Source organism: Salmo salar, chromosome ssa11, assembly GCF_905237065.1.
Source record: "Salmo salar chromosome ssa11, Ssal_v3.1, whole genome shotgun sequence".
NCBI classification, from domain to species: Eukaryota; Metazoa; Chordata; class Actinopteri; order Salmoniformes; family Salmonidae; genus Salmo; species Salmo salar.
In genome coordinates this window covers 65680806-65697525 of record NC_059452.1, presented here as the reverse complement: position 1 = coordinate 65697525, position 16720 = coordinate 65680806, and the positions used below count along the sequence as shown (strand labels likewise).

General features: G+C 41.9%; 1 protein-coding gene and 1 non-coding gene across 5 annotated transcripts in view; both read right to left on the bottom strand.

Annotated features, from left to right (window-relative positions):
• The window catches only part of tnpo1 (transportin 1), a 67287-nt gene that overhangs the window by 3344 nt on the left and 47223 nt on the right, over nt 1–16720 (bottom strand). Inside the window, exons 11-23 of one of the 4 annotated variants that reach the window (XM_014128059.2) lie at nt 16529–16681; nt 14675–14900; nt 14185–14356; nt 12875–12961; nt 11278–11385; nt 10632–10790; nt 9439–9526; nt 9232–9330; nt 8969–9064; nt 5262–5337; nt 4013–4112; nt 3758–3832; nt 2978–3117 (exon numbers count right to left, since the gene is read on the bottom strand). In XM_014128059.2, the coding sequence (XP_013983534.1) occupies nt 3010–3117; nt 3758–3832; nt 4013–4112; nt 5262–5337; nt 8969–9064; nt 9232–9330; nt 9439–9526; nt 10632–10790; nt 11278–11385; nt 12875–12961; nt 14185–14356; nt 14675–14900; nt 16529–16681 (1547 nt within the window). In that variant the 3' untranslated portion in view covers nt 2978–3009. Of the gene's footprint in view, nt 1–2977; nt 3118–3757; nt 3833–4012; nt 4113–5261; nt 5338–8968; nt 9065–9231; nt 9331–9438; nt 9527–9633; nt 10482–10631; nt 10791–11277; nt 11386–12874; nt 12962–14184; nt 14357–14674; nt 14901–16528; nt 16682–16720 lie in introns of those variants that run through there. The other 3 variants (XR_006757623.1, XR_006757624.1, XM_045689856.1) reach the window with 3 other exon arrangements.
• On the bottom strand, nt 13912–13994 carry trnaa-cgc (transfer RNA alanine (anticodon CGC)). Its single transcript has one exon. It is a non-coding gene; the product is annotated as a tRNA-Ala (tRNA).

The following is a 16720-nucleotide window of genomic DNA, read 5'->3' as shown; positions in this document are numbered from 1 at the left end:
AGAGAGAGGGAGACCAATATTAATGGAAAAAAAATATGCTTTAAGCCCATCCCCCACACATACAGATCCTTCGGAAAGTATTCAAACCCTTCACTTACTCCACATTTGGTTGTTACAGCCTAAATTCAGAATGGATTAAAATAGTTTTCTTCTCACCCATCTACACATGACAAAGGGGAAACATGCTTTTAGACATTTCCAATTTATTGAAAATTAAATATAGAAATATCTAATTTACATGTATTCACACCCGAGTCAATACTTTGGAGAAGCACCTTTGGCAGCGATTTCAGCTGTGAGACTTCCTGGATAAGTCTCTAAGAGCTTTCCACACCTGGATTATGCAACATTTGCCTATTATTATTTTCAAAATTCTTCAAGCTCTGTCAAATTGGTTGTTGATCATTGCAAGACAACCATTTAAGTATTGCAATAGATTTTCAAGTAGATTTAATTGAAAACTAACTCGGCCACTCAAACGCAAGGCCAAATATGCACTGGCGTTGCTTACCAAGAAGACATTGAATGTTAAAGATTATTGTCCTGCTGAAAGGTGAATTCATCTCCCAGTGTCTTGTGGAAAGCAGACAACCAGGTTTTCCTCTAGGATTTTGCCTGTGCTTAGCTCCATTAAGTACATTTTTTTATCCCCATAATATAATACCAGCCACCACTATGCTTGAAAATATGGAGTGTGGTCCTCAGTTAAGTGTTGTACTGGGTTTGCCCCAAAATAACACTTTTGTATTCAGGGCAAAAAGTTAATTGTTTTACCACATTTTTTGGAGTATTACTTTAGTGCCTTGTTGCAAACAGGATGCATGTTTTGGAATACACTATATACCAAAAGTATGTGGACACCTGCTCGTCAAACATTTCATTCCAAAAATGAATTGGATTAATATGGAGTTGGTCCCCCTTTGCTGCTATAACAGCCTCCACTCTTCTGGGAAGGCTTTCCACTAGATGTTGGAACATTGCTGCAGGGACATTCAGCATTAGTGAGGTCAGGCACTGACGTTGGGCGATTAGGCCTGGATTGCAGTCATCATTCCAATTCATCCCAAAGGTGTTTGAAGGGGTTGAGGTCAGGACTCTGTGCAGACCAGTCATGTTCTTCCACACCAATCTCTACAAACCATTTCTGTATGGACCGCGCTTTGTGCACGAGGACATTGTCAAGTAGAAACAGGAAAGGACCTTCCCCAAACTGTTGCCACAAATTGGAAGCACAGAATCATCTAGAATGTCATTCTATGCCGTAGCGTTCAGATTTCCCTTCACTGGATCTAAGGGGCCTAGAACGAACCATGAGAAACAGCCCCAGGTCATTATTATGTTGCTTCAATATATCCACAGAATTTTACATCCTCATGATGCCATCTATTGTGAAGTACACCAGTCCCTCCTGCAGCAAAGCACCCCAACAACATGATGCTGCCACCCCCGTGCTTCACGGTTGGGATGGTGTTCTTCAGCTTGCAAGCCTGCCCCTTTTTCCTCCAAACATAACGATGGTCATTATGGCCAAACAGTTCTATTTTTGTTTCATCAGACCAGAGGACATTTCTCCAAAAAGTACAATCTTTGTCCCCATGGGCAGTTGCAAACCGTAGTCTAGCTTTTTTATGGCGGTTTTGGAGCAGTGGCTTCTTCCTTGCTGAGTGGCCATTCAGGTTGTCGATATAGGCCTCATTTTACTGTGGATATAGATACTTTTGTACCCGTTTCCTCCAGCATTTCCACAAGGTCCTTTGCTGTTCTGGGATTGATTTGCACTTTTCGCACCAAAGTCCATTCATCTCTAGGAGACAGAACGCATCTCCTTCTTGAGCGGTATGACGGCTGCATGGTCCCATGGTGTTTATACTTGCGTACTATTGTTTGTACAGATGAACGTGGTAACTTCAGGCATTTGGAAATTGCTCCCAAGGATCAACCAGACTTGTGGAGGTCTACAATTTGTTTTCTGAGGTCTTGGCTCATTTCTTTTGATTTTCCCATGATGTCAAGCAAAGAGGCACTGAGTTTGAAGGTAGGCCTTGAAATACATCCACAGGTACACCTCCAATTGACTAAAATAATGTAAATTAGCCTATCAGAAGCTTCTAAAGCCATGACATCATTTTCTGGAATTTCCCAAGCTGTTTAAAGGCACAGTCAACTTAGTGTACGTAAACTTCTGACCCACTGGAATTGAGATACAGTGAATTATAAGTGAAATAATCTGTCTGTAAACAACTGTTGGAAAAATTACTTGTGTCAGGCACAAAGTAGATGTCCTAACCGACTTGCCAAAACTATAGTTTGTAAGCAAGAAATTTGTGGCGTGGTTGAAAAACAAGTTTTAATGACCCCAAACTAAGTGTATGTAAACTTCCAACTGAACTGTATATATCTGTGTATTGTTATTCTGTACAGGCTTCCCTGTTCTTTGTGGTTGAATCTGTGTTTGAAATTCACTGCTCGCCTGAAGGACCTTAGAGATAATTGTATGTGTGGGGTACAGAGATGAGCTAGTCATTCAAAAATCATGTTAAAAACTATTTCACAGAATTTCACAGAGTGAGTCCATGCAACTTATTATGTGACTTGTTAAGCACATTTTTAACCACGAATTTAAGCTAGCCATAACAAAGGGGTTGAATACTTACTGACTCAAGAAATGTAATTTAAAATTAATTTGTAAAAATGTCAAAACATAATTCCACTTTTGACATGATGGGGTATTGTGTGTAGGCCAGTGACAAAAAAACCCTCAATTTAATCTATTTTAAATTCAGGCTGTAACACATAATGTGGAAAAAGTCAAAGGGTGTGAATACTTCCTGAAGGCACTGTATATCAACTTTGTTTTGCTTGCTTATCGTTTTGCTCAAATAAGGTGGATGACAAACAGACACGAAAATGCCTTAGATCCGATATCTCAGCTCCAATTAGATTTTCAACCATTTTTAAACATGAATGTGCGACTTACCCCCTTGAACAGGCCTGTTCCTATGGAAAGCGTTACACCCCGTAGAAGGCTGCCAGTCGTTCCTTCAGAGGCAGAGGGAACTGGTCTGAGAAACGCCCCCAGTTCTCCTCGCCCACCTGGTTCTTGAACCCATGGAGGATCTGAAAACATCAACACATAATTACAATGTACGCACAAAGCCATGCACGCACATGCATACACACACACATTGTGGATCAGGATAATCTCATCTTCTCCTTTCTCACACACAGGTACTCAGTCTTGGCCCCATGGTACATAGGCCTTTCCTCAATTGGAGTTGCTCAACTCCTGCGTCCTCTCTCCACCTTCCACACTCGCCTCCTTTTGAAAAAGGTCAAAAGGTAATCGAGGAGAAGTGGCGATGTGAAGGAACGTGGACGAAAATACGCTTTTACGAAATAACGCCACTCGCGGGTCATCAGGCAAATTACATTTACAGGGGTGGAATCCCAAAATAAAATGTGTAGTCATAAAACTACCGTAGCTAGTTGTGCAAGACATTTTATAGATTCACGTATAAGTAGGATATCATTTTTAAACGTTTGCATGCTTTTCTCCTTCGAGAAAACAACTGCTTCAAAGGGGGTGTGGCAGATGTCAAAACTCTTCCATAAAAAGGACTGGCTATCAAGGCCATCACCCGTTCACCTACTAAGAAATTGACACTCTCCTCAACCACTTACAAGTTTCCGGGTCACGGAAGGGTGTGGACGAAATTTTGCCCAAATGAAAAAGGCCACAGTCACGATCAGTTCTTACCTTGCCAAACATGTCACGCAGATCATCCTTTGGATTTACCCATGAGGCCACTGCATCACAGAAAAATATAAAATCCTGGAGGAAATGAGAAAAAGTCTGGCTTGAGACAAGTTTTACAACTAACATCCTTCACGAATGGGGCCATCTAACCAGTAATGCAGTTCCTTTATTTTTCATAGTCCTCAATTGATTGGGCCATAAAAAGTGCAGTTCATACGTTATCCTCAAGAGGGCAGCGTTGCCTAGGGGCCTCACCTGCACAACTCCTCCTGGGTTGACACTGATCATAGTGCAGATGCCTCGGAACGCTGAGTCTTTCTCCTCATTGTCTCTTATGTTACGTAAAGAGGTACACCTGCCAACAGGAACAGCCACGTTTTACACCAGGCCAGAAGGGCTGCCTTTAAGTACTGCATAGAATTACAATTCAATACCCTTATAGCACTCTGAAGTTACCATTGCCTGCATTCAATAACTTACTTGTACAGGTATGCCATATTGCTATTACTTTTCACTAATACATTCTAACACAATTCAAAAACAAATTCCACTATGAAATGTCATGTATAAGTAAAATACATTCTAAAATATAAAAATACTACATATTGCCTCAAAGGGTTTTGTTGATTATATGTTATTGTAAACATTTTTATAAATAGAACCTATAGTATAAATGTCAACTTGCCATTTTTACTCTATACATGCGAATTCAATCTACGACCTTTTAGATCTTTCAAAGATTTGATACTACCGGAAGACTACTTAGTTCGGTACAACACATTCTTGTGGGGAGAAAATTATTTCTCTCAGGTTATCTAAAACAGTATCAGAATTGTGCATGCAGATCAAACAAACCTGTCATTCTGAGACTGTGTGAAGGCACTTAACTCGATTCACTTACACGTGAATCACTAAAACTGCTTGATCACTTAAAATAACTTCACTTTGGCCGATATGGCATTCAGGGAAGCCTTTACTGTAACTTTTTTCTTAAAGGAAGTTTTGAGGCATTCTGGGATAAGCACGTGCAGCTGGAGGACTATTGGACGAGAGGGGGGATTTGGGAATGATCTGGAAATGCTTTTGGGAATTGCTTTGGAATGCGTCTGGAATTTTTGGGAAGCCGTTTGTTTTCCCTTTCTCGTTCTGAACCAGCAGGCATGTGACAATCTGAATCCCATGCACTAATTAGTAGTTACCGACAATTAACAACGACAACAACAAAAAGTAAAATAAATAAACCAATAATGTATCAAATACATGAAGGTGCTACTGAGGCAAAATTAAAATCACAGACTGAGGGGACCTAAAAGAGGACAAGATTAGTCACATGGTTGGCAATTCAGGAGAAACAGAAAATACTTATTTTAGAAATAAAGAGGGATGAAGAGAGAGAGAGAGAGAGAGAGAGGGAAAGACACTGACAGGGAAAAGTGAGAATGACAGGACAGGGAGCGACAGACCCAGAGAAAATGAATAAAATAAAAGATTGAATAATACACACCAGGGTCTTATAAACTGCTGTAGCATCGGTGCCACCTCTTGAGGACAAACGTAACCAAGACGACCAATTGTTATTGCTAAGGTAACGCAATCACGGTTATACACCACCAAACGCCAACGAAGACATGAGCAATGAGGAGGAAAAAAACAAAAACAACTCAGAAACATAAATCAACAGAATCTGTGCATGACAATAAACAGAAGAATTCACTAGTGTTGATTATTACTGCCCCACTCACTACGGGGGAGGAATTTAAGATAGTAAAAACACAACATTTATTTAAGGGAGAACACTTTGACGACAATATCAAACGGCAACATGCCTGCTCGGACGTCAGAAATATGACGTCAGAAATACGAATGGCCTCTGTTCTCTTGCAACAAACTCCTCTCTCCAAAATGTTAATGATCTTTGTTTAAATAAAAAATAAAAGTATAAATGTGAAGTCATTAGTTAACTGCCAGCATGGAATGTTTACACGGTTATTATTCCTCTCAAAGTTGGTAGCTGGGAATTGAGCTTTCATAGGGTTCTCCCTTAAACTCACAAAAAGGTTAATCTTTCCTTAAGAAACAGAAACGTTTTCTTTTGGTTGGAAAGAAATGACATTACTCCAAGCCAACTACATGGAAGGAGACTAGTATCCAGCACAGCAGGTTCTTATGAAGAGGCAGAGAGGACCTAAGTTTAAGAGACACAAAACTATGCAACATTCTCATTAAGAAACAGGCATTTATGAACAGTCCAATGAGACATGCAGAAAGCAGATGATAGGCTCATTAGAAATCGAGTTCAGTGCAGGATAGGCTGATTAGTTTCAAATGAGGGTGGAGGGGAGGAGTTATAGCTATATATGGCCTCAAACCCAGTCCACCTCAATTTTAGTGTTGATGTGACATTAAATGTGTTTTAAAAGTGCTCTGAATGATCAAATTGGTGAGGTATAAGATAATCAACATTAATATATTTCTGAATGTTTTGATTGGTTAGGGGAAAAATTGAGATTGGGAAACCAAATGGAAACAAAATGGAAACAGAGGTTTATGTTTCAATTTATCATACTAAAATAGAATGGCAGTGGTCTGAGCTCAACAGCATAGTGCTATGGCTCCATCAATCCATCACGTATCCTGCATCAAACATTTGCCATCCTTTCACTAAACAACATTCAACATCTATTGGCAGATATGCATTCACATAAAAACTGTAACTAAAAACAAATAAACTGACAAACAGAACAACATCTACAAATTCCCTAGTTTTCCTGGTAGGGTTAGTTAAGCAGGTTACACTTCACCCTCATTTTGGCTCAGTAGTTCTAGTTTATGTCAGGCGGCCATTTTGGTTTTCCCAAGCACAGTTTACAATTCGAATAGAGCTTCTAAATAAGAGCAGAGTGTAACCGAAGGTTTGTTTGCTAAGTGTAGGTGCTATAACATTTTAACACCACAAAAATGTTTAGGGTGGGATTAGCTCTTTCCTCAATCAGCAAAGAAGACTAGTTATTATTATTCATTACTATTATCCGAGTGTTCAGTAAACATTCAATTAACCGTATGAACTCTTTAAGCGTTTAACTATAAGTGAGGTTGGGAGACACTCATCTGTCTCAGTTAAGGCCTCACTGTCAGCTACTGATGCTGCTCAACACTTCAACTTCACTTCAATGGAAATACAGCTAGAAAAAGCTGACAACCACAGGTACAATAGATTCAATTCATTTCAGTTAATCACGCCAAGACTGTACACTTACAGGGTTCGCTCGGTTTTTAAAAACTTTCCAAGATTCTTAGTCTATAGCTAGGTTTCCATCCAATTGGAGACAGATTTTCATGCTAATATTATAAAATCTGCATAAAAACAATATGCGCATTTTCACACCAGCGATGTGTTTCCATCAAATTGACTTGTTGCAGATAAATGGCTGTGCGTGATGACGTGGTGCATATAAAATAACGTTTGCGGTTAAATTCCCATGTAACGAATAAAGAAATACAAGTTAAATTGGTTTCCATCGCATTTTCAACTCTACTGATGGTTTTATCACAACAAATGTTCCGTTATATTGCGAATGTGCCCACTCTGGTCTTCGCATGTGTACTCTAACCAACAGCTTGCAGATACAGTGCAGGTAGGATACCTACATGCTAAGAGCATACATTTTTTCCCCCCTTGTCAAACAGCGATCATCATGTCACCAGAATAAGACCCTCAATATTTATTGGAAAGAAGCATCAAGCTCACTGTGCTCTTTCACCACCCTGTGAAGTTAATCGTCATTTATTTCATCTGTAGCCTAATAAACTGCATGCTTTCCCGAGTCGTAGTGGGAGGACTACGTAACATATTTGCGTTACTCCAAGTTTACTTCGATATGATGGTTATTATATCAATATTTGTGCATAAAGGGGTTTCAACCGTGCCTGGCTACCCAGAAGCCTTGCCTCGGCCAAACGGTACACCACGCCCATGGACATTAGTTTCTTCTCTGAAATGAGTCTGGATCTGAGTACCTCCCTGACGCGTCACCGAATGCGAACAAATTCAGGGCCATCTGATTGGTCCAGAAACTGATGGGTTGGGCCAGAGCCAGAACACACGTGGGTAAAGCGGCAGTTTGAAAATCCGTCATTGGCTTTGATAATCTGATTGGTTGGAGATGATACAATCGATGATGACTTTTGTACAATGCCCATCGTCACCACAAATTACTTCAATGATTGCAGACTAAAGTATGTAGTGAATGAAAAAGCAGCGGAAGAACTTAGTATGGGTCTCCAGTCTAGTTTCCGACACCATTTTGTCACACAACTAATTTTACCGACAAAAAGATCATCTTGTCTAGCGTATTTTCTTTTGTCAACATTTGGAAAGTTTAGACAAAATGTGCCATTCCCATCAGGCCTGTCATGACATTTTTTATCCGACATGTACTTTACTCGCATATAAGGATTTCAGGAGGCCTCCCGAGTGAGCGGTCTATAAAAAAATATATATATATCTTTTTTTTAAATGTCTCATCGCGCTCTAGCAACTCCTTCACGCAGGCCGGGCACCTAAAGGCTGACTTCGGTTGTCAGTTAAGAAGCGCGGTTTGGCGGATCATGTTTTTGGAGGACGCATGACTCAACCCTTCGCCTCTCCCAAGCCCGTTGGTGAGTTGCAGCGATGAGACTAGATCGTAATAATGAAATTGGGGAGAAAAAAAAAAGGGGTAAAAAAATAAATAAATGGGTGGAAACCTGGTTCACTCCCTCTTTCCACCTGAGCAACATTTCATTTAGTTCAGCTGGGATCCAACAGCCCATAAACAGAGCCGCTAAGCCATAGATCGGTTGGTAGGAATAGTTGGAATATTTGTGCGAAACCGGCGAAACCTGTAAGGCATAGGGCTTGAGGAGGCTTTCAGATAAGAGATGAATGGCCTCTCTCCAGTCAGAGCGTGCGTCCCAATAATCTCTCCTTCATCCTGAAGTGTGCACACGTTCACTACTCCCCAAAAATGTAAACGCTTTGGATTAGTCTTGGCACGGGGGAGTTTTCATATACCGGTCATTTCCTGTCAAATCCATGAAGGGAAGTGAACAAGTGCACACTTTTGGAGAAGGGAGGGACGATTGGGACGCGCTCAGAGCAGGCCTGATGGACTGTGCGACACCTCCCTGCGCTGTGGCTGGCGGGCTCAGCAAAGTGCCACCTTGTGGTACCTGTGTTCTCCAGCAGGGTCTTTGGGGTGTTGGGCCTGTTGATGATCTCAACCAGCTGGTGCAGCACCATGCCCACGTATGGTTGCATCTCAGCACCTGGGGAGAGGCGGGAAAAGGTCCGTGAGGGAGGCTGTGTGTGTGAGTGCAGGTGCGTGTGTTCATTATAATGCATGTAAGCTGGTGTGTGTGTGTGTGTGTGTGTGTGTGTGTGTGTGTGTGTGTGTGTGTGTGTGTCTGTTTTGTGACATTTTGCGAACACTCACCCATTTGTATAGATATCTCTCCGATTGCCCATGTGGCATTGTTGCACACCGATATCAATTCTGGGTTCAGATTAGTGCCCAATATAGGCATGAAATCAGCTGCACAGGAGAGAAAGAGGCTTATACCGTCGGTAATTGATAACCTGACATTTGGACTACTAAGCGGTGTGTTACTGCCAATGTGGATTAAGAGAAAAGAGTACTTACCAATGCACGGCTTTACGTGCAGGAAACAAGCCTTCGTCAGGTCACCCAGCAGAGCAAAGGAGCTCTGACGCACCTCAGGCATTTTGTCCTGAGTGGGAGAAAAGAAAAAAAGAAAGAGCGAGAGAGTGGGAGATGAAGGGGAAGAGAAAGGAAGAGAGAACGAAAGCGAGGGAGGGAGAGAGGAAAAGAGTTGGGAGAGGAAACGATAAAGAGAGCGAGGAAAAGAGGGGGAGAGAGAGAGAGGAATTTGTCGATAACATAAAAACAATAGTAAAAAATAACATTTAATGTATAGTAACTTTACATTAGCAGCAGTGCCAAGACAGACAACTGTGATGGTAGCCTATGATTTCAAAAATAAGCCATTTCATCTAACATATCCAGGAAATGCACGATTGATATTTTGATGTGCAACCTTTTAATGTTGGATCCAGACTTTTCCGATTTATTTTTGGTGCTTCAGAGAATTTTCGGACATCTTCGTCCATATTGGCCTACACTATAGGCTATATTATTCACCACCTGAGGAAGTGGGAACTCAAAACACTTAGCGAGATCACTAACTCTAAATATGATATTGTTGCTAGATAGCCATGTCGGCTAATTGATTCATCATTCTGTAAATGTAGCCTGATGCCCTACACAAACTTCCCAGTGCTAGGCCTAGACTACTATTCACTGCAAATGGTGCGCTGCGCTCTGCGGGACCATCAAAACCTTACTAACTATAGCCTCCTCCGGATGTAGTGGTACCATGAACTCAATATTGAGGTGAGAAATACATGATAAAATAATGATAAAAAAATAATCACAGAAAGTCGTGACTCTCCTCTACGTAACTGGAACAACAGTAGTTGCTTTGAAAACTGTATTTTTCCCGCAATAGCATTTTGAGCTTGTGCTTCTCAGAATGCGTCTGTCCCTCCTTGTGCAGAGTGGGGAGAGATTGAGAATGGCTCGCTCACACAGCAGCCGACAGCGAAACGGGGTCAGGCAGATACAGTACCTTCATAGCAGGAATCAACATAATCCATAGGCTATTCCTGTTGACCAAATAATGGTTTTAGAACAATCTACAGCAACTTTGTGTAGCAAAACAAAATCACTGAAAATGACCGATGTAAACTAAATGCGCCGGTAAGAGGGGTACATTTCGGTTTATCGTCACAGCTCTAGGTGAGGACACAGGTTACCTGCATGCACTGGTACATGAGCGTGAGGATGTTGCTACGCGCGACCAGCTGCTCGATGTTGCCACCCAACCCTTCAGCCAATCCACTGAGCAGGTCCAGGGCCACAATCATAAAGTCCTTATCAGGGGCCTCGTACTGGTCTGGCTGGGACTGGTGGAGCTGGATTGGGGGGAGGGGGGTAGACAAGTGGTAGAGGAAGTGAGAGTGTGGATTAGAATTGGGAATGGAGGGATTGTAAACAATTAGATGCCACATTCCCCAAGCATGACACCCTACTGCAAGCAGATAGTCTTCTGAATGTTCTCACACACAATCTGTGCCAATTGCCTCTCCCTGGTGTGTTCAGTGCCAACTCACGCAGCCAGTTGGCACAAACAATATATTGTTTACAGGCAAGAAAACAAGCATTGCGCTACAGAAACAAAGTTACTCATGCAACATACTGATTAGGGGAGCCAGAATCCAGGCCAAACATTTACATCATTCACTAAACAAACACATGGTAGGGTGTCGGCCTTAAAAAATGAATCTTATCCATTTTAGAATAAGGCTGTAACGTAACAAAATGTGGAAAAAGTCAAGGGGCCTGAATATTTTCCGAATGCACTGCATGTCCACTGTATGCGTGCGTGCCCGCGTGTCTCACCATAGTCTGAGCGAGGGTCTTCTGCACCAGGTTAACACAGCGCTGGTACACAGGCTCACAGTAGGGCAGGAAACCACTCTGGAGAGCCGTGGCTACTGACGACAGGCACTGAGAGAGGGATGATGACAGAGCGAGAAAGGACAGATGCGGGGGGGGGATTGGTCTGATTAGAGGACAGTGAGTAGGGTTGCAAAAAGAGGGTATACACTGGAAACTTTCAAAGTTTATCAGAGGGAGAAGCGTTCATCTATGTATACGGCTAAGACAGTCTAGCTAGCTACATTCAGATATTATACGTTTCTAAATTGTCAGAAAGTCATTTTCATTTCTAGTTAAAGTGTACAGAATACTCCACTATGCAAGTAACCATTTCACTGTACCATTTACATCTTCTGTATCCTATGCATGTGACAAATAAACTTGAATTTTATTTGACATAGTGTGTGTTTACCAGCGACGGTAATGTGAAGAACATGACCTGCACCAAAGTCATATTAGGACATAATGTTAGGCCAAAGAGACGGTGTTCAAGTTCTAACATTCTCCAGTAGAATGCCCTGCTTTTATTTCATCACACTCACAACCGCAAGCTATTTTCTGTAATCAGCTCACCATTAACTTGTAAAAAGTGATTTTGTTGTCAATGAATTTTCCTGTAATATTAAATAGAAATTAACTCAATTTAAGACGTTGTCAGCTATATGATATGGTTATTATTTGAACTGTCTAACAAGCTAGAAACTAACCAAAACACTGATGTCATGCAGCCTGTTCTTTTTGTGTTTATACTTTTTCATAACGACAAGTTTGATGTCGGACAACAACTGAATGTTCATGGCACAGCGACAACAGTCTACAGACATGTCGATAGACGTAGTATAAATCAGCCTTTAGTCTTGAAATCTTTGGTTGTTTAGTACACTACCGTACTCACTCTGTTTAGCACATGGCCTCATGTGAATCCTTCAAGGAGATGGGTGGGGCTAAGGCTTAAGAGGGGGTGTGAACGATGCTGAATGGGTGTAGACAAAGAAGGGCTCTCCAGTAGGTGTACCAAAACATTTAAGGGCCATTCTCTCAAAAGTGGGGTTACAAGTTTATCAACTTTAAAAGCAGAATTACTTTCACATTGTTTCTCAACTGTAGTATATGATATACCTTTTTTTAGCTCTGAGTCTCTACTTTTATCCAATGTAAAAAACTGCATTTTAAATTTTGCTACATAAGGCCGAATCCTGCTGGTCGGTCACATGTATTTTTTTGTCAATGTTTTTGTGTCAAACTGGTGGCAGTTGTGAAAAAAGTCAATAGTTGGAAGAGTTGCAGAGTTAATTGAAAATAATACCATTGTTGATTAGATGCTTTTTTCATTATGTAGGATACTTCCTCTTGAACCATATGGTCTATCTATCGAATAGAAACTCATGGACAATATGGACACAAATCCCAAAAAATTAAGACTATGAATACATTTTTTTTTAAAGTCAATCAAGATTTACAATAGATCGACAGATTCTGTTAATTACCTCAATTACTTAAGATTCCGGTAACTTTGGTAAACTACCTGTAGCTTTGCAACCCTAATGGTGAGGCTCACCTCTAGTAAAGGGAAAAGATCCTTGTCTTCATCCTTCAACTGGTTCCATTTTGCTATCAGTGGAGGCATCAGCATCTGAATGTACTCCTAAACAAATACAGTAGTACACACATTAGCAATCACAATCCAACAGGCACTTGAAAGGGGAAATGAAATGCAAGTACAGATTCTGTATTGCTCAAGTCATTGTGGTGTGTGGGAGACATTGGCGGAATGTGTGTGTGTGTCTAAAGAGGGGGGGGCGACAAATTTTGGGGTCACAGTGCATCTTCCTCGCCGGCTCTTTCACTTCGTTAATGATGCAAGTGTTTTAGTTCTTCGGTCTGTTGCATGTAGAATATCCTCAAGATGATTTGGTCTCCAGAGAAGGTTCCGCGTTGGCATTTAAAAAGCTGTAGTGTACCCTTACAAACAAACGGGCCATAGCCGAGGCACTTTCATGGGTATATGAACATGGAAAATACAACTTAATTGCCTGGCCCTACTGTAGCATACATGCCTAATATGACTATTATTCTGCATTGTGAATTGATGTGGAATTGTGCGAGGGTGGGGGGGGTCTACTAAACTAAAATATGTTATCGTTTTATTTCTTAAGAGTCTGACGCACCAGTGCATCAATCTAAATCCTTCAGTTTAAGCTGGAGATATTTTTTGCACGGACTGTCTCAATCCACCGCATCCGCCTACGTCGGTCTTCCACATCTGCAGTGGAAGGTGGCCGAGCTACAGCAGTGTTCGTCAGCCCATGAATCATCCTAAAAATCGGTCTTCTCACAAAAACGTCTGTAGTGTCCAAAAGGTTTGGCCTCTGTGGAAAGGGGACTCACGAACACGAAGGTGTTCTCCGTTTTTCTCTACAACCCCCACAAGTGTCACAGGACTCGTCTGAAGGTAACCCATACAAATGAATGGAAGTATGAAGGTACAGTAATTTAGTTTTGAGATTTTACATTTACACTTTAGTCATTTAGCAGACGCTCTTATCCAGAGCGACTTACAGTAGTGAATGCATACATTTCATAAATATTTTTTTTTTCCTGTACTGGTCCCCCGTGGGAATCGAACCCACAACCCTGGCGTTGCGAACACCATGCTCTACCAACTGAGCCACACGGGATCCCTGATATCTCATGGTCTGACAAACACCGCTGTAGCTCGGCCCCTTCCACCGCAGATGCGGAAGGACGACATTGGCGGATGCGATCGAAGAGCCCATGCAAAAAAATAAATGATCTCTCTAGCTTAAACTTTAAGCAAAATGTTCCATTTATCACATCCCTAGTATCTATGTGCGCGTCCGTGTGTACCGGCTTGTTGAGGTGGTGTCCCACAGAGTCAGCGAGCGTCCCTATAGCGTCGTACAGTATGAGCAGGTTCTTGTGTTGGTACTTGCTGAAGGCAAAAACCAGAGTGTCCAGAATATAGGCCAGGTAGGGAACCAACTCTGTACACGCCTCCTCTTCTAGAGTGGCAAAGGCACTGAGAGGGGAGAGGGAGAGAAGAGAGGAGAGAGAGAAAGGGGTGAGAGAAAAATAAAGGGTCGTTTTGAACGTCACTTCGCAATCAAGCTGTTCAAAAACGTTTGATTGGGTCAACCAAACATCACAATGATCATCATGTTTACTTCCACTCCCAAGGACAGTCATCACCAGCTTGAGTGGGAAAACCAAAAGCCACTTATTACTGGTGATCTATCGATCATTTACAAAAAAGAAATAAAAAAGGACATCTGGACAAAAGTAACCACAGCAAACCACACACTGACCGCAACTGAACCACAGTCAACCTCCCTCTCACCTGCAGGCGGCCTCCTGCACCCTCTTGTTGGAGTCCAGGATGCGTTTGAGCAGCTCAGTCATCAGGGGCTTCAGGTAGGTGTCAGGTGGCTGGCTGACCACCCAGTGGGCATAGCGACTCAGGGTCCAGCAGGTGATGGAGCGCACCAGGGCCTTCTTATCACTCAGACACTGCACCAGGTGGGGGATGAGCTCTGGCAGGTAGGTAATCATACCCTGCATACAACCTGGGAGGACGAAGCTGGGTGTTATTACTATAATTAACATGTGTCATGACGTTGGCCTGTGGGTAAGGTTTATGACCCCCCCATAAATACCTTTCTCCCTTCCCCTCTCTTTCTGACCCTACTGAAGGACTTGAATAGCCTGTGTTAAATATAGAGAGTCTGGGAACATCAAACAAATGGGGAAAGGTACCACATATTTTGTTAATAAAACCAATTGGAAATATGCTTGGGAACGTAATGAGTATGGATGTCAGTTCGGTTGTCATCTGAGACATTATGACTGATGACAGGACGACATAAACTGTACCTGAGAAAGTATACACCCTCTAGTTATCAGAGTAACATGGAATTGTTATGCAATTGAAATGTTTGATATTTAAATTGTTTGTTAGGAGATTAAATGTAATTTTAGCTTCCAAATGAGAGAATTGGGTTTTCATAAGGAAAGTGCCCTGCTTGATCAGTGGCCCACCCCTGTGAAGAGACAGGGGTTATAAATGATGAAACACATCCTTCCCCCTCTCCACTATATAAGCCTTTGACGAAAAGATAACCACATGTTCCAGTACGTGAGGTCTGCAGCCTCTACGTTAGAAGGACACATGTCAAGTACAGAACTAAGCCAACCTCGGCGTGAGCTTTGGTGGCGAATGGTATGAACTTTGAGCTTATTCACTACAGAAGTGATACTTCCTAGCCGTTGAGTTAGCAGCGGCCGCTGTAGACATGGGCTAGGAAAGGACGGACGACGGAGCCAGTCTAACAACCAGACGAAGATACCACCATGTATCCAATTTACCACCAGAGACATTCTTCCGAGGACAGGAAGATCTGTTGGCCAACCCGGCCAGCATTTACAACCAATCTAACGAAGCGCAGCTCAGAGTAAATATTTATTGCATTTTCCTTTTCCAAATGGGCGGTAATTTAGAATGCATAAGATAATGTATTTACGATAGCATAGCTGCTGTTTCTTTGTTCCTAAATCTTCCCGCTCTTTCATTCAAGCCCAACCCCCTTTCCTTTGTGTAACCAGCCATCATGTATGACATCATTTGTATTCGGTGTATTTGTAATTCTGTGTGATTAGTTTAGGTATTTAGTAAATAAATAATTAAACCCAATTTTGTATTGCTGATTCAACTTGTTAGCCAGGGTTCGTGAAGATAGCCAAGAATTTACAACTTTCATTATGAGACTGAAAATAAGATAAGGGTTAATATTGACTGCTATCGATGTAAAGTATTACTAAGTATTTTAAGAGTTTATTCGGAAGATAACAGCTCTATAAACGTTCTTCCGTGGTGCCCCGACTTTCTAGTTAATTACATTTACATGATTAGCTTAATCAGGTAATATTAATTAGAGAAAGAATTTTATAGGTTAGCATGTCATATCACTTAATCCGGCATAGCCAAAGACACGACACATGTATGCCAATGATGTCTGCTGGTTTCAAAGTTTACATATAGAAGATATTCTAGCACTCCCAGGTGATTGTCATCCACCCTCCAAAGTCTCATTCTCCCATCTCTTTCGGCATAACACTTCCTTCCCTTTCTCTCCCCTCGGGTTTCCAGTAGTCGCCCCCTGACCTCAGGGGTTAGGGTACTATAACAGGGCCTTACCCTCAGCGATGGCCCCCAGAACAAGTATTCCAGACTCCTTGATGACCCACTCTGGGTGGAAGAGGAGCTCTTTGAGGAGAGGCAGGATAGGGAGGAGCAGGTCGTCTCTGAACACGTTAGCCAACACATCTAACGCCGCTGCTGAACACTTACCTGAAAACAGAGAGAGAGAAGAACATGCAAGTATAGAGA